Genomic DNA, 18,422 nt, shown 5'->3' with positions numbered 1-18,422 from the left:
TTATCAGACAAATGTAGCTGCTTTATCTGCTCAGGGAATATCTTGAACCAGACTATGATTTTTCTCCTATTTATTAATTATTCAGCAGTCATCAACACTTTTTTCACATTGTTAACTGTGGATGGATCACTGAATTTTTGTAATTGATACATACTGTTACACAAATTCGCATGGAGCATTTCTACAGGACTCGATATAATCTTTCAGCTCATTTTAGCAAATCATGAGAGCCTGAATTTAAGGTTGCCTGAAAAAGTACAAAAATTCCGTCCACACAGGGTAAAACTTTTCAGTGCATCTTCTGTAAAATTCTTTTTTTCAAATATAAAAAGAATTCTCTGCAATGAATTTCAAGCGGCTTCAGTATGAGACATCATTCTACAAAAATGTGAGATCTCTCAAGTGCGGTGAAAGTAAACCACCTGGCAATCGCTGAAAGCACATTGCCGTAGTTCGCTCGCCTCAGGCCCAAGACATCTCCCTGCGCCTCTGCTTGCGGCGTGCGCCCAGCCCGTTGTAAACACGAGGTCCCCACGCCCGGCGGGGTGGGTCGGCCTGGCCGGTGGGACCGGAGCAGGCGCCTCCTCAGCCCGACTACCCCTTGCGCCCGCGTCGTGCCCATATCGCGACCGACACGGGCTCCCCGTCCCGCACGGAGACCCGCGGTTTTTGCAGAGTTGCCCTTCGAACGCGCGGACGGTTTGAGGTCGGCAAGCTGAAGCCGAGCAGTTGGTTTGCTGTTCCGGCGTTTAACCGCTCTTCGACACCGGCGTTCGCGCTGCAGCCGGCGGGTCACCGTCGGGGCCGCCCGATGGCAGGGCGCGGGCGGCAGCGCCCGGCCGCCCCGCCCCGCCCTTCCCGGGGGCTTCGCGGACCGCGCGGCCTCCCCCGCCCGCCGCCGAGCGGCCCGCCCGGGCGGCGGCTGGCACCGGCCACCGGCCACCGGCGACCCCCCCACCCCGCCCCGCCGGGGCCTGCCGGGGCGGGGCCTGCGCCCGCCGCCCGCCCCGCCCGCTGCCGCCGGGGGGGGGGGCGGCCCCGCGCCTTCCGCTCGTGGCCCGGGGCAGGCGCGGGCGGGGCGGGCAGCTGGGCGGCCGCCGCCGCGCGGCGCGGGGCGGGGGAGGCAGGTGGCGCGGATGGTGCTTTGTAAAGGGGCGGGCGGCGGCGGCGCGGGCAGGCGCTGCTCTCGCTCCTCCTCCTCATCCTCGTCGGCCTCCGCCTCCTCCGCCTCCGCCTCCTCCTCGTAGCGCGGTGGCGGCGGGCAGGCTCCGGCCGCGGCCCCGCAGCTCCCCGCCGAGGCGGCGCGGCCTCCGCTCCCTCCTTCCTTCGGTCGCTACCCGGCCCCGGCGCGATGTCGGGCGGCGCGGCGGGCGCCCCCAAGCCTCTCCCGTCCTCCGGGCCCAAGTCGCTGCGGGAGATGCCGCATCCCCTCGCCACGTCCAGCAGCGAGGAGATGGGGCCGGCGCTCACCCCCAGCCCCGACCTGCTCCTGCCCCGCAGCATCGCCGACAAGGTACGGCTCGGGGAAGGGGGGCGCGGCATTTCGGGGGGGTGGTGGTGGTGGTGGTGGTGTCTCTGCTTTTGAAGGGGAGCGTGGAGAGGAGGGAGAAGGGCTGTGTGTGTTTCCCCGCCACGTCCCCTTCCCCGGCTGCGTCCCTGGCTCCCCGCGGGGCAGAAGCCCTGGGCGCTGCTGACATCCGTTGCAAGAGCCCGGGGCTGCCCGGGGGGAGAAGGCACCCGGTGTGGGGGCTGCAGGTACCGTGCCTCTCCCTGCGAGGGACCAGCTGGGACACCGGTGCTCGCACTCTCACCGGAGTGGCTGCGAGAGGCAAGATTTTACTGATCGTATCTTCCTGTGGCTCATACCCTCTACAGATGGGTCTGAATGCTTCAGGAATTGCTGCAACTCCCTCGCCGTCTCCTTCCTGTAGCCCTCACGGGGAAGGCTTGGAGCTGCCGTTGTTTCCTTACCACTGAGCTTGCCATCGACTTGTCTGTGATTGTCCTTTCCAGAGCTGAGCTCCTGCTCGCTTCTTCACGGCGGTGTAATAGGGAAAGGATGCTGTAGCAGGAATATCTGTGCCTGCTTTCCCTTCCCTAGCTGTGGCATGTGTCCACAGGACACTAGCAGGCTTTGTAAAGTGGGCCTTGGATGTAGTAATTCCTGAGTGTGAAAGCAATAGTGGCAGCACAGCACTGCTGATAACCTTAACTACTCGTGCAAGGACTTAATCTCACTGTGGGCAGACTTCCTGAAATGTGTTAAGGTAGGATTTCCTGGGAGCAAGGATTGCAAGGGGTGAGATTGGTTTGAAACTTTATAATAAACAGTTCTGGGCTAGCTGGTGTGCGTTACAAGATGTTACAGAGCTGCTGGTGGCAAGAAGTGCTTCCTATGGCTGTTGTCCTGGGGAACGTGGAGCTGCTTCTGGGCAGGACAGATCTGTTAGCCTCCAAAACCTTGGAGCTGCCAGCAGTATCTGGTCCGATACACTCCCATGCTCTAGGGGAATGAGTCAAGGTAGTCTGGCTTCTTCCATGTGTCACCTTCTTTTGCCCTGTAACTGTGCTGTACAGATTCAGCACTTGTTCCTGCCCATGTAAGGAGCCCTCTCCTTGAACATTTGCCCACTGTTGCTCAAGTGAGAAGCCAGGCTTACCTTCCCTTTGGGAACGTATGCCTTCATCTAAGAAACTTACCAAAGAGTTGATGGCCCTCTGAGAGAAGGGGGTATGTGAGTAAGGTGGGAGTACGAATTGTGGTGTTTTTTTGTCTGTGATAGATTGGATTTACTCGTGTAACTAGGTTGCTGTCTGATCAACCTGTAGCAATAGGAGTTGGCAGCTGCTGTCATGGGTCTTCTCACAGCTCAGGAGTGCACTTGCTCTGTTAGCATTGTCCATCCACACTGCTGTGTAGCTGGTGAGAAGCTGTGTTCTGAGGAGTAGCTCACACCCTATAACTTCTTTCCTCAGCTGTATTAAAGAGCTTTTTTGCTTTTGGAGCACAAGCAAGCTCCTCTGTTGTACTGCTTTGAGGTGTCTGAGAAGTGTATCAGCATCCCTGATAACCTAGGAGCAGAAGTACCTCTCTAGCCTCAGGCTGTGGTCAGCTAACTTCTCATCAGTAGGAAGGTTCTTGCCCAGTTTTTCCACCAGCAACACAGGTGAAGTCCCTCTTCTAGTACCTGTATGTAGTACTGTCCTGTTCAAGGCACTTGGCAGCACAGGAGTACTCTGAAGGGGAGAGCAAAAAGGGGCCGAGGTAAGTGATTTTTAGACTTGAGAGCAGTTCTGTGGTTGACCTGGAAATGGCACTAGGGTAAGGAGGCTTGCAGAATAAAAGGATTTCCAGTAGGAAGAGAGCAGCATTCTTTTTTTTCCTTCTAGCTGAATTAGCAGAAAAAGCCAAACGTCTTATCCTTCTAATGGAAGGAGTCCAACAGCTCTGCTGTGTGAGGGATGTCCCTTCTGCTTAATACCTGATGCATTGGCAAGAAAAAAATAAGTTTACTTCTTTCCCACCTCAGGAAAAACTTCAGTGATCAAACAGGTGTTCCTAATTTTAAGGCAATAGTAAACTTCAACTGCTTGCACTGTGTATTGAGTAGTCTAGGGAGCGAGTATGGTAAGTGGAACTAAATAGGTAAAACCGCCTTTTAGGTGGTTAGTATGTTTCTTGGTCTTAATCTCTGGTGGTGGGCCATGAATCTCTTGAAAGGCTGGCTCACTGATCAGCTAACAATGTGTGGGTAGCTCCAATAGTTGGGTAACAGAGGGAGGTCAGTATTCAAGTCTGACTCAGGCTTAAAGCTCTGCAGCTGTTCTTTATTGGTTCTTGAATAGGAGCTGTGCGCTCCCTTGGCCTTTCCAAGGGCCTTTCTGGAGAGTCTTGTGGAGATTGGCACTGAAGGAGAAGTCTGGGTTGAAGTCTCGGGCTTCAAAGTGGCTCTGAGTCGGTAAGCTTCTGTAAGGACCACTGTCCATAACCAGGCCTGTACTAGGACATCCCTGTGGCAGAGGAATAGTGGCAATGGCTGACCCATCAGCGTGAACTGGATAACTTGCTTTTTCTGGCTGCTTCTTACCTTCTCTGAGCAAATACTTCCTAAACACTGCCGCAAGATAAAAGTACCTAAGACTGAAAGCCTCTGAGGGGAGAAAGTGCAGAAGGGAAGTTGTCTGCCCATAAAGCAGTGCTTCAGTTTCCACTGCCACAGATGTGCAGCCTGAAGTGGTTGAACCTGTGCCATCACTGCTTTGCATTCTTTAAAGCATGCTTTCCTTGCTTTTTTGGAGCCACTGAGTAAGAACACTACTTTATCCTGAGTCAGAGGAACCTGGAGGACAGGAACACGGCCTGTGTCTCCTGTTGGTTTTTGATTCAAACATGGGAGTAATCTAGTAGCTTAGACCCCGTCTAACTTTGAAGTCTCATAAACCTTTGGTTGCTGTTTGAGAACAGTGGCTAATGCTACTAGAGCAGTAGGTCATGGGAAAGGGAAGGAAAACCTTCTGTGCTGTTTTCTGTGGCTTCTGTGGTTCTGAGGCCCTCTAAGTAGACTAGTCCCATGTTTTCTGAATCTTATGAAGAGGGCTGCAGAGCTTGCGTTGTCTGAAATAGCGTCTTCATCCTGACTTGTAGGAGACCGCTGTTCTAGGAGCCAAGAAATCTTGACTTCTGAGCAGCATCTAACCTCTTAAATGAAATGAACATTTCTGGCTAAGTACTTGGCTTTCACAGTGATTCTGCAGCAAACATGAAACACTTGAGTTGTAGATTCTTGTCTCTGAAGAATTTCTGTATTGGCCAGATCTTTCTATAAAGATCTTTCTGTTCCTCTGAAGTCTAACTGCGTAAAACATTGTTTGTTCTGATACCTGACCACCATCAGCTTTTTTGAGCTTATTCTCTCTTTACCCTTGCTAACCTGCAAATGAGGAGATGGCTAAAGCGGAACCTAAGCTGTATTGACCCCCCATTTTTTGGTTTGGTTTTTTTTTTTGATATCAGGTGAGAGGGAAACATGCAGGAGGAAACAATCCCTCAGGATGCATGGCAGGGTCCATTGCAGAGTTAACTGTAAAACTGAGTTCTTGCTCTCTTACAGAGCTTTTGAAAGGCCTGCAAGCTAATTGAGATCTGCTTTTCAGAGCAGATCCTCTGCAGAGGAAGGTGAGACAAATGGCGAAGTGTCACTGTGAATTTCTCTCCCTTTTTTCCTTTAAAAAAAAAACGGAAGTTCTGCTTTCATGTGACTACTTGACTCCACTAGTTTGTCACTTTCTGTAGTGAATCTGCTCTGTGCACCAGGACGAACACTTTGACGCTGAGGAGAAAGGCATTATTAATGGGCTACTAGGTTCAGAGCAGAGGTGAGAAGTAGATGGTATTCTACTGTGTGATTTTACCCAAATGGTTGTAGAACTGTAGTAAGACGCAGGATGCAGCCCCACTGAGGCTGTGCAGCTTTAATAGCATGCTGCTAAGTGTTGGAAGTGCTAGGCTGTGCAAAATTAGAAATAGTGTTCTGTATGGCTTACTACCACTGTCCTCTAGCTGTGGTCCTTGTAATCCCTCTAGACTTGCGTTGTGAGAGTATCTTCCTAATAGGGTGAGGTTCGCTGTTCTTGCTATGGTTTGCCTTGAGACTGGCAGGTATCTGATGGGGTCCTGACTCCCAGTACTGGTTTCTTGCCTATCACTCCAAAAGCTTTCATATCTCACCTGTCCTAGGGCTCAGACTCCCTTGTCCTCTTTCAGACATCTCTGACTACCTGTAACCTGTTCAGCTTTTCTTCTTTGAAGATGCGCATGTCTTTTGTTTGGCTCTGTTAATGCTAGACAGCTGAAGTGAGCTTCAAGGCTGTTTTACAGGTAGTAAGTATGTCAAGCAGAGCTGATGTGGAATACCAGGCTTGCAATGAATGTATAGCTTGAATTGGCTAATTCATGGAGATGGATGTTAAAACTGCTACTGCAAACTTCTCATTACTAACTGAAAACTATTGCTTGCGTATGACCCCCTGCTCATCTACTTCCAGGCTACCACCCTGGTGAACCCCTAGGCCTGTATTAGCACCTGATCAAGTATAAATACTTGGTGTGTTTGCTGGAGTGCTGTTACTTAGCACTCATATTCTGGAAGGGAGCCTGGCAGCTATCCAAGAAAAAATATACCGAGTCTGGAGCTCTACTTCCAGCCTCCTTGGTTGCTAGTTTATAATTATTGCTCTTAACTTCGTCCACCCACAGATGAAACCAGTTTGCAGTATAATCTGAAAGCTTAAAATAGATCTGCCTGAACTTCTACAAACCTCTTCCTTCTCTGAGTAAATGAGAACTGTTAGACCAGCACCATGTATTGTTCTTAAAGCAAGCTGGAGGTAAATTCTCAGTCTTGGGAGAGACTGAGGACTACAGAAAGTCAGAAACTGAAGTTGGTGAACTTGTGAAACAATGTCAGATGGATGAGTTGCTCTCAGTTCCAATGTACAGGAATACAAAACTGACAATCCCAGAGAAGTTGAGGCTGGGAGGCACCTCTGGATATCTTGTAGTCCAACCTCTTGGCTCAGAGCAGGGTTGGCTACAGCAGGCTGCCCAGGACGCTGTGAAATTGATTTTTTAATGTGTCTCTGGGCAATCTGTTCCTGCATCCAGTCACCCGCAAAGTAAAACTTCTTTCTCACATTTAAGTGAAACTTCCACTATTTCAATTTGTGCCTGTTGTCTCTTGTTCTGTTGTTGCATCCACTGAGAAGAGTCTGTCATCACCTTCTGTACACACTCCCATCAGGTATTTATCCATATTGGTAAGATCCCCTGAGCATTCTCCTCTCCTTTGTTGGCCTTCTTTGCCATGAGGCATATTGTTGGCTCATGGTCAACTTTTCCAGCGGGATCTGTGGTGTGGGATTTTTTTTGTGGGTGGGTTTTTTTCCCTTTCCTTCTGCCAAGCTGCTTTTCAACCAGTCAGCTCCCAGCACCCACTGCTACATGGGGTTATTCCTGCCAGGTGCAGGACTTTGCATTTCCTCATGTTGAATTTTATGAGGTACCTGTCAGCCCATTTCTCCAGCCTGTTGAGGTCCCTGTGAATGACAGCACAGCTATGTGATGTATCAAGCACTCTACCCAGTTCTGTACCCTCAGCACACTTGCTGAGGATGTTCCCTGTCCCATCAGTTAGGTCATTAATGAAGGTGTTAAACAGCAGTGGCCCTATTACTGTCTGCTGGTGTACTGTGCTAATGACTGCCCTCTCCAGTTGGAATTTGTGGGACCACAACCCTTTGAGCCCAGCAGTTCAGCCAGTTTTCAGTCCACTTCGCTGTATGTCTGCCTAGCTTGTACCTCATCAGCTTGTCTAGGAGGATGTTATGGGAGACAGTGTTGAAAGCCCTCTTAAAGTTGAGATCAACCACATTAAAGCTCTCCTCTTGTACACCAGGCTAGTCATATCTTCATAGCAGGTGTTGGGTTGGTTAAGCATGACATGCCTTAAGTCCATGCTGAGTTCTCATCATCATGTCCTTCGTGTGTTTGGAAATGATTTCCAATAGTTGCTTGATCACCTTTCTAGGGATTGAGGTGAGGCTGACTGGCCTGTAGTTTCCTGTATCTACCTTCTTGAAGACAGGAGTGACACTTGGTTTCTTCCAGTCCTCAGGAACCTCCCCTCAGCACCATAATAAGGATAAGATAATTGAAAGTGGCATTACAGTGGCATCATCTAGCTCCCTCAGCACTTTTGAGTCCATCTCGTCATGGGTTTACATCTGTCCAGTTTGTTGAAATGCTCCCCAACCTGGTCCTCCCCCACTGATAGTGAGTTTGCCTTGTTCCAGAGTTTCCCACGGGGCTCAGGGGTCTGGGATTCCTGAAGGCTGGTCATCTCAATACTGAGGCAAAGAAAGCACCAAGTACCTTGGCCTTACCTGTGTCGTTTGTCATCAGGTCCGCTACACCATCAGGACTGCATTTTCCTTGTTCTTCATTTTGCTGCTGATGTACCTGTAGAAGCCTTTCTTGTTGCTGTTCTCATCCTTTGCCAGATTCAGCTCCATCGCACTAAACCCATGCCTGCATGCTCAGACAGTGTCTCTGTATTCCTCCTGGGTCAACTGTGCCTGCTGCTGCCTTTTTTATGCTTCCTTTTTATATTTGAGTTTAGTCAGGAGCTCTGTGTTCATGCATGCAGGTCTGCAGCCACCTTTGCTTGACTTCCTGCTTGTTGGGATGGACCAGTTCTGGGGCTGGAGAGGTGTTCCTTCAAAATCAACTAGTTCTCCTGCATGCCTCTCCAGGGCCATGTGCCTTCTTCTTAGCAGATCCCTGAAGAGGCCAAAGTCTGCTCCCTGGAACTCTGGGGTTGTGATCCTGCTCTTTGCTTTACTCCCTCCTCTTGGGATCCCAGACTCCACCAGCTCATGGCTGCTGTGGCTGAGGAGCCCGCTACCTTCACATCCCTGACAAATTCCTTCTTATTTGTAAGACTAAAGTTCTGCAAAGCATCTCCCCTTGTCAGCTTATCAATTACCTGTGTCAGGCAGTTGTCATTAATGCAATTCAGGAACCTTGTAGATCCATGTCACCTCTGCTGTGTTGTCCCTCCAGCTAATACCATTGTGATTCAAGTTATCCATAAGGACCTGTGAATGTGAGGCTTCTTCCAGTAAATCCCTGTCCTTGTACGCGGAAGAAGTGCTTGAAGGACACAGGAATGTTGTTTTCTACCTTGGACAGTAGGATTGCTGGTTTGGTTGAACTGTCTCCTAACTGTTTCAGAATTCACCTATTTATGAAGCTATTCCCCTGGCTCTTGAGAAAGCCTGTGGTTCTGTTCCCCCAGTCACTGCACTGAATGGGGAGGTTACATTGCATAGTAGATGTGTGTTAAATCGCTGAACCATGATTCTTAGCCCAGGAAGCTTTTAGGTACAAGCAGTTGTCTGCCACATGCTCCATAAGTGGTCCATCAGCTCTCAAAGGCTGAGCTTAGTTGTCGTCTTGTTTAAAGGAACGGCTGTCTCTTCTCCTGTTGCATAGTGTGCGTGTGCACTCTTCTAGTCTTCTAGTTAAAAGAACTCTTAAACCTAGCATGGCTTTCAGCTTGCCATCAGTGCTCTACCCACAGCCAGGCTGCTGGCTGAATCCAGTTTCCCATCTTTCATAATGGTGGTAGCTAGAACTGCTTTCTTTAGCTGTTTCACCTCTCAAACTCATGGTATAACTTGGATAGGTTAATGCCATGGTATCTTACCGAAAAGGTAGAGTGCCTGCCTCCTTTTTGCTTGTAGCTGCTCTGGAGTTTGATGGTGTGGAAGCACATACAACAATGCATTGGTGTGCTTGCTTACACTTGCCTTCATTTATAGAAATAGGGTTTTATTGGTAAGGGTGTTTAATGGTATCTTATAATGTAGGTGCTATAGTACTGTCGTAAAACTGTACTTGGTGGTCTCTTTATGATCCACAACTTCCCAGTACAGTGAGTTTCTCTGGAATTGGGAATTCCCATCTCTTCTGAACAAGATGAAGGATAGCTAACACTTAACTTGGGACAAACACTTGCATCAGCATAACTGTCTTAGTACCATTACGTTTTTAATCTGTCCATCTGGTAAAACTGAACATAGCTTCTACTGTATAACAGTATTATTACTTTGTGGTTCTTATTTCAACTTAATGGAGGGAGGGGTATACTTTGAGGTTGAATTCGGTGTTGCACAGCTTTCATAATCTTTTCAACAGGATTACTTCATACTTAATGACACAGACTATTGAAAACAGATACTCAAAATGTACGTAGAGGAACTTGGTTCTTCAGCTGGGTTTCAGAAGGGTGAGTCTTGGCAATAACTTGTCAGCCATGGTGGAAAAAGTTATGCTTGGTGGTCGGAAAGAATCCTCTGGGCTGCCTGTGCTGGAAGGCCTCAAACCTACCCAAGTTGCTGGATGCTGTCTGAGCTCTTTCATGGGGAGAAGGGAATAAACAGATTGATTAAGAAGCTCTCTTTTTACAGCTGTGTGGGCACATCATTCTCCTATTGGTGCCTCAGGGGTTTGTGATAAGCCTCAGGCAGCATGTCCCTGTAATTAATGATGGGAGGGGCAGAGGATAAAGAGGCTTTCCTATTGACACACTGTGATCTGGGAGACAGCGGTTCCTAGATTAACCTGCAAACTATTGTCCTGGTGTCTTCTAGCATTGTGGACTACTCTTGTGGTATCTCAAACAGATCATCTGGCTGTCACACTAGCCACGCTCTTCCTTATCTGAGTGGAGAGGCTAGTTTCTGTAAAGTAGGTCAGGAGACAAGACAGGAGCTCTTACGGTGCAGTGAGACTTAGCTCAGTACTGCTACATGAAAATCTACTTGCAACACCTGAACTGCATCTTTGAGATTGCAACTTGCATGTGCCTTCAGTGTGCAGAAGACAATATGCCAATTAAACCCAGCATTTCATCTTGTGTATGTTACTCAGAAGTAACTTCACTGAGGCTTGTTCTCTGCCGACCTTGAGCAAGATCCTAAATGCTGAGCTGTACTGACTCTTTAAGCTGTGGCTAATTTGACTGACTGAGCCTGGGTTGCAGCGCAGCTGAGACTCCAAGCTCTTGTGGCTGCAGAAAACTACTCTCATCACTAGGATGAAATGGGGCAGAAAGCTCCAAACTCTACCTTGGAGGTGGTGGCAGCTGCAACCCTGAGATAAAAGCTGAGTGAATTTACTTTTAGTAAGAATTTACTCCTAGTAAATTATCAAAAAACTGTGGGGGACTTGTTTCTTTTTAAGTTACTAAGGGCAATAACTGACAGCAGGGTAGCTACTAGCAATACTGCAATGACCAACTGAAGATGGAAAACAAATCCAGTGAGCTGCAACTCTTCTAATGAGTTAGCATTCCCAATCCCAGTCCAACTTAAATGGTTTTTGTTGACAGGTGAATTTATGGCACATGTTTTATTTTCTAAATTGGGAGGAGCAGGGGGCAAAAAGAGGTGTTACCTTCAGCTGTAGATGATGTTATAGTGCCTAAACCGTTGATTCTCAACCAGATATTTCACAGAAATCACAAATATCTGTCTGAATAAGCATGTAGGTGACATGAGTTAGTGAAATGAGCTGAAATTGTTCTGAAAATAAACAAATAAAGGCAATAATCCAAAATTCATACAGCAGGCAAGGAAAGAGCTCAGCCAAGAGCTGTATTTAGAGTGGTCCTCAAAGCATAAATTCCTTTGGAGAACATCACTGTCTTAGAGCCGCATTAAGAGCTCCTACACTGCTGCTTCTATGAAGCAATAAGCAGTAGGTGAGAAGTTACTCAGGAAGCAAAAGTGGTGGTGTCTCTAACCCCTAAAGATGGGCTTCTGCTGGACTTAGTTTTGTAGTTTTATGTATCTTAGGTTGAAGAGAACTACACTAGTGTATAAGAGCAAAGACATCACAAAAATGTGTAGTACTCTCCAGGAAAATGAACAAAATGTAAATAGCAACTGTCTTTACTTGCTTCTAGATGATACCCGCAAAGTAAGGAGTGCAGACCCTACTGTGAGGATGACAACCTCTCTCCCTGTCTTGGAAAATAATTGTTACAGTGGTCTGTAGTGTTATTGGTGATGGGATGGCTTATAGCACTGAAGCACATGCTTTAATCCTGATTCTCACTCTTAGTCTGTGCTCTAACCTCAGGTGGAATTTAAGCCTGAAAAAGCAAGCTCCTTTAAACCACCCTAATGCTGCATATCTGATGAGAGTAGCTAGTAGCCTCTCAAAACCAAAATACTAGCAAGGGGTGAAGCTTCTCTGTGTCACATCTGCCAGGAAAGCTGTTACTACACTGGTTCAATGCCCTGTCCTCATGGGAAAGTGTTGGCTTACACTGCTTGAATGGAACTTGGTGTATCCTTCTGAAGGGCCTCTTAGGGTATTAAAAAAACCTGTCTTAAAGTCTGTCTGCATAGTTGGCCTCACTTTTCCAGTGAGCTTGAATGATGTGATGTGTTCCTTGAAAGAAATATGCTGCAGTGCAGGTGTTGCTCAAGGGCAGAGAAGCCTCTTCCCCCTCAGTGCTGCAGATGGTGTTAGCAACAGCTACTTTCGACTAGCTCAGTGGTGAAAGCGCTGACATGTGGAAATGATAAGTGATAGACTACCCCAGACAATACTCAAACGATGCTTATCTGGGTAGAACTGGCATCTTTGCTGTAGCTTTTTAGATGCTAGTATAAGGCAAGTTGTAAGTGAAAATCTTGGATACTGCCAAGACGAAGCTGTGTTTTGGATTGTAGCCGAGAAAATCCCTGGAAAATTTTAATCAATACCGTTTATTGCCAGTGATCAGCTTGGCCTCTTCAGGATTTGTATGCTGACTTTCAGTGTGCTGACTAGCTTGCTCCTGGATCAGTGTAGTTCACTTGAAGCCATGTGTGCCAAACACCTGTATGTGCTACAATGGCTGTCCGGAGCCTAGGCCACATAAATAAAGGGTGTTTCTATAGATTAATTAGTCTATAGATCTCATGCCTTGTTTCTTCCCTCCATCAGTCTCTATAGCTACTTTTCATACTGTGAGGAAATACTGCAAGACTGCTTTTCCTCACTTGCTCCCCTTAAAGCAGGGAGTGAAGCAGTCATACTGTGTGGTTTTTTGTTTTGGGTTTTTCTTTTTCTCCTTCCAACACATACGCACTTTGTTTATTTTACCCCTCTGGGAGCAAATGCCTTTAAATGTCTTGCTTATCAGAAAATGTGATGGAGGGCTGTCCCTTAAATTGCACCTGTGTTAAACTAACTCTGAGAGCTCCTCCAAGAGCACATTCCTCCAGCTGTTCCAGGGTTTGAGATGAAAACATGAGTTCTCCCCTTTGAATATCTCTGTGTCCTTTACTTGCACAGTGATGTCTCATCAGTCTGACTTGCTGTCATGAAACCTCCACTGATCTTGTGTAGGGAAGTGCTAATGCAACTCTTCTAAAACAGTGAGCATGAGGAAACCCTCATCGTAGTGCAATATGGAAGTGTATTCTTGCTTGTTTAAACAAAGTATTCACCAGGATACTACAGTGCTTTCCAGCCCTCTGTCATCTCTTTCCTTCCTGTTTCTTCTCTGTGCTTCTCCCCAATCCTTTGTATCTGTTCACATGTAAAAAATATTACTGTTTGCTCTCAAACATCTCAGCCAAATTGGCACTTTGGTGATACTGGATACCTAGATAACTGATGCAGCTAAACCTACTTCTAGAGCGTGAACAGGAAAAAACTGCTGCACAATATGTCTGGCAGAGCTTTAACACAAAGCCGTATGTCTCTAGGAGAAAGCAGTTTAGTTTGGACAAGCTTAACAAACTGTTCCATCTGTAATCAGATACAAATCTAGTTTCTTGGATTAGGAATGACTCCTAGTCATATGCTGGATTCAAGTTTTCCTGCGCATAGTCTGAATCCTGGCTGCTGCTTTGCTATTTAGAAGGTCAGAGCTCAGGTTCTGAAAAGGAAGCTTTAAACAAAACACTGGGTGTGTTTAGGCTTGTTCATTAACAAGGTGCTCTTCAGCATGTTAAAATGGGTTATGATGTTCCTGCGCACACAGCTGCAGAACCCTTCTGATAATAATTCAGGTCTTATGACAAACAATATTCTTGAAACAAACTCCTTGCAGATGGACGTGGAACTTAACATAGTGGAGGAGAGTAACTGGAGACTTGACTGAAAAGGTCTGCATTTTTCTAAATGTTTCTGAAGACGTCTAGCTTCTGCCATTTGTGGAGATCTTTGAGCTCTGAAGATAAGAGTGGAGTGGGTGCCTATTACCTTCTACTGAGAACTGTAGAAGGAAGAAAGAACCTTTAGCTCTGCTAAAGGATGCAAATCCAAGTCTGCCCAAATGTTAAACTCTCTTGCTTTCCTTCAGGTCACAAGCGCTCTTCTACTACTTTCTACAGCTTAAACATAACTGAACAAATCTTGCTGGACAGTTGCCAGACTGGCTTTTTGCTTAGGAAGGTAGATAAAGCTTTCTGTGAGGACTCTAGTGCTTTGTAAACAGATGTAGAAGCTAACCTTGGATCTGGGACCATTTCTTCCAAGAGAACGGTTCATCCCGTGGATGTGTTAAAATACCTCTTTGCATTTAAAATACTTTGCCACAGTAAGGGAGCTATAAGACGTAGCAAGCATCCAGTTACTCCTTGCACTTTCCTTCCTGTTCAGAGGATATGGGGAAGTACATGTCAGGTTAGTGAGAGTTAATAAGACAAAAGTATGTCTTATCTCTTTACATTTTGCCTAATTAATGTCTGCTCCAAATAACAATCTATTTCACCTGCCAAATGCCCAGCCCCCATAGCCTTTTGACCTTTTGTGCACAAAGCACAGGAACATGGTTTATTACTAATACTGAAGGACTTCTTTTACAGCAGTTAAGACATCTGTGAGATGCTGCTCATGATTCTCATTTTTAGAGTGTAACCTGAACCACATTTAGCTTTAGTGTAATATTGCACAGTTCCCCTTCCAGACTAGGAGAAGAGGCCACCCTCTTAAGGACTCTGTGAGAAGACATATAGCCAGACTGTATGAACAGATGGTCTGATGTGGTACTTGACACATTCTTGTGACACCTCCCTTTACCCTCCTGCACAGGAAGGCTGAAACTGAGCCGTATTGTAGCTGAGTCCCTGAAGACTTCAGCCACAGAAGTAGGAGGTGGCTTATTGGTCTTGCTGAAAATGCTGTTTGCAGGAAACACTTCTGTGCCCGCATTCTTGCTCTGGCTAGCTTAACTGTGATGACTTATGGGAAAACAAACCACAAAGTAAAATAATCCATCCTATAAAACTTGGCTGTTAGCCTCAGGAAAGAGGTGGGAATCCCATGACCTGCATGAGAAGGCTTGGAAAGTGTTTGTGTCAATCATGTAGTGTCTCTGTGAAGCTTGTTACAGTGTTTCTCTGTCCAGCCAAAGTGCAAGGAAACACTATTCCAAATATGATACCTTTATAAACAAGAATGCTCCCAGGTTTTGACTGCTACCAAACTGCATGCCATTACGATCAGCTGCTGCATCTGAAATTCTTATTTTTTCAGGGATATTGAGGAGTCTGTCTCCAGGCAACTGTGACCTACAGAGCAGAAACACTAGTTTGAGTGATGAACTCCAGAACAAAGTCATCAGACTCATGGCTTGGCAGCATGCTGTACTCTGACACTATTTAAAAGATCCTGAGAGCAAATTGATCCAGCCTTTATGTAGTGGCTTTTTGGTTAGATGGGCAGAATACCAAGTGGTACTGCTGGAACTGTAGAGGTGAGGCTTGGGCCAGGTGTGGTATGCATGCCCCATTAGAGTTAGGGGCTTTCCGCCCAATGGTGCAGGGCCCGCAGACTTGCTGCATAATACTCTCCAGGGCTAGGAAGCAAAAATCTGGGCTTGTGTCCTCAACACCCAGCACTGTCCCTCCTCTGCTGATGCATTTCCAGGTAAGAGCAAGAAGAATTGCTTCTGATTTGAGCTTAGTCTGTATTGCTCTTAGAACAGCCTCAACCTTGCAGTCTGATTCTAGGTGATTAATATAGTGGAGAACTTTGACCTCTTCTGAGGATAGAATCTTGTTCCTTGTGAGTACACCCACACATACGGTACTCTCCTTCCCATTACTGGAGAAGGATGTCAGGACCTGATATACATGTAACCACTTACCCTTTCCCAGGAGAGTAGGTCCAGCCTCAGAAGTTCATTCTCGCAGTTCTTGTCAAACTACGACTTCAGACTGTCTTGTTTGTGGATCAATGTAGAAATGTGGTACTTCCTCCTGGGAATGAATAGGGTTTTTGGAGTTTGTTAACTGGGGTTTTTGTTTGGTTTTTTTGAACCTTGTAGAGCAAGACTGCCGCCTTATCCTCCCTTCTGTACTGTGTCCAGAGCGTTCTCCCTTCTGTGCAGTCTGGATCCCCACTTCGGTCACTCTTGCCTTAAAGTAGCTGCCCAAAGACAAGTACAAGAGGAGGGGACATGCAGTATCTCGTATCTACCTCAGATAAGTGAGGGGAAACAAAGGTGACCTGCAGCAAACAAAGTATGATGCTCGTGCCTGGTAGAGAATGAAACTGAACATATATAAAGGAGAAGCAAATGCCTCTTCTTCCCGTCTTCTCTATCTGAAGAGAAGTTTAGGTATTTGTCTGCAGCTGGTATTGGATAAGTCTTGTGCAAACTGAGATTTCACTATGTAGATGCTCAGTGAGATCTTCTAATAGGATACTATGCTGTCAGTGATAGATGGACTGATCTAGATGGACTGGAGGATGGAAAGATGCTTTCTCTTTCTATGCAGAACTGACTTGTACAGACCAGTGGCGGAGAACTCTATGAACAAAAAATACCTGCTTTCAAAACTTGCTGGGATGAGACAACTAGTGCTATGAACAGATCTGTGAAAGCCCAGTTAATGCAAGCTTTTGTAGTGTTCTTGGGAATATTTACATCTAAACCATTTTAGTTTTCCGTTTAGGAAATGGAAAATAGCAATTCTGCTATGACTTATTGTCATGTACTGAAGGTACGAAGGTAAGGCTGTTCCAGAAACGAGCTGCAGTCGTTGTGTGGAATTGTACCCTCGGCATGACTGTATCTGTGGTTGTCTCTTTGGGAAATGGATGGCAAAAAGCAACGGAAAACCTCGAAAGACAAGGAGAAAGGTACAGCACTCTGAATTTCAGAAGTGAAGCAGTGAGGCTCTAGGAGTAGTACAGACCTGGCTGTAAGGTCCCTGAGTTAGGCAGGGATATTTGGGGTTAAGTGCACCACTTGTGTCTGAACAGCAACATTTCTAAATGTCTCTTACTGTCATCTAATACTTGTTGAATGAGAGCAATGTGCTTGCGGTATCAGGTGGTTTCAGGCTAACCCTTTCCAGAGATGAGCTTATCTGTGCTTGGAAGACCTAGCTGAACCACCTCTTCCACTTCCTTCATGGACTGCTGGTTAGATAGCAAAGCTATCTGGTTAAGCTGTACACTTGTTAAGGCAGGATAGGTGAGAACTAACATTCAGTTTGTAGAAGCTGCAGTATTGACTAGCTGCACTTAACTCAGCAGGAGACTGCATGATCTTCACTTGACAATAAGCCAATACCTACAGAATTTTAGACCCTTTTTTAGCCTTCAGGGGTTGAATCCTGGATGCTTTCTCTGGTGTGTACTACTCCATTGGGGGAGGCTGCCATCCAGCAGACTGAATACCAAGCTCCTGAGGTTTTACTTTACGTGGATCCAAGCTGCTCTGTAAATCTAGAGTCTTGGAAAATGTCCTGGGAGAATGAAGGAGGGAGAAGATGACATCAGCTGGAAACTTCCCAACTCATTTTGCATCTCACATGCAGACTTCAAGTTTATAAAATTCAGCTGAATTTTAAACTTGGATGAAGTTAACTTCTTGATAGATTTAGTATCTGTTTCTGGGCAGGCTAACTAGTCAAGATGTTTGGACTGCATAATACAACAAAAGAATGTAAAGCTGCATCCTTACCAGATAGCAGCCTGCATAGCTGGCAGGGCTCATGCATTTCCAACACAGGCCGTTAGTTCCTGCTTGCCCTGCACTGTAGGATACCAAATGTGTGCTGCTAGGGTCATCTGATCTCATGTACCCATAAACTTGGGTGTCTTGAGGAATGCTACAAACTCCATAGGAATGCGTGAGGAGTCTGCCTGTAGGTGGTTGTACAACTGTGCACAAAAGCCTCGTATATAACCAGTAGATCATGAACCTGAAGGTCTGAATGTCATACTATTTCTGTTATGGGTTGTGATCCAGGCCTTGCTAGACCTTCACCTGACCTGCTTCAGCAGGTGACAAAGCTATGAGACTGTCCTGAGGAGGTGAGGGACAGAGGCTAAGGACCTTTCCTCTTTACTCTAGAAAAAGCTTTGAAACTTGAGGAAGTCTTCATGGATACTCTCTAACACTTGAAGAATGTCTTGACAGAACGTGTCCTCCATTCCATCTGCCTGGCTGCCAGAAGCAGCCTCCCCTCCTCCCTGCTGTGGGACTGCTCAGATTCATGGCAGGCTGACTGTACTGTGAGTAACAGGTGCTGTGACGAAAAGGCTGCTTTTTTTTGCTATGAAGAGCTTTGTGAACAGTAGGTACCTGCTGGGACTTGGACTCTGCTGATCTCTGATAATGCAGATAGTTACTTAAAACAGTGGGTAAGCAGCTACTTGGTGCACTAAAGGTGAAGCTGATGCATGACTCCCTGGCACTGAAGTCAGACTCTCTGTTATATAAAACAATTAATACTAGTCAGTATTTCACATGCTTGTGGGTATGATAACTACACCGACAGGTAGAAATGCAGATGGCTGCAGATCTCCTTTCCTGCTAGGCTCTGCAGGACATACTCCTCTT

At 46.6% G+C, this 18,422-nt stretch overlaps 1 protein-coding gene across 1 annotated transcript in view; it reads left to right on the top strand.

The window, feature by feature from the left end:
- Positions 1–1,247: 1,247 nt before the first annotated feature.
- The window catches only part of SNX30 (sorting nexin family member 30), a 51,238-nt gene continuing 34,063 nt past the window's right edge, over positions 1,248–18,422 (top strand). Inside the window, exon 1 of the mRNA XM_050912818.1 lies at positions 1,248–1,513. Coding sequence (XP_050768775.1) covers positions 1,352–1,513 — 162 coding nt within the window. The 5' untranslated portion in view covers positions 1,248–1,351. The remainder of the gene's footprint in view (positions 1,514–18,422) is intronic.

Source organism: Gymnogyps californianus, chromosome Z, assembly GCF_018139145.2.
Source record: "Gymnogyps californianus isolate 813 chromosome Z, ASM1813914v2, whole genome shotgun sequence".
NCBI lineage: Eukaryota > Metazoa > Chordata > Aves > Accipitriformes > Cathartidae > Gymnogyps > Gymnogyps californianus.
This window is presented reverse-complemented; position numbering and strand designations above follow the sequence as displayed.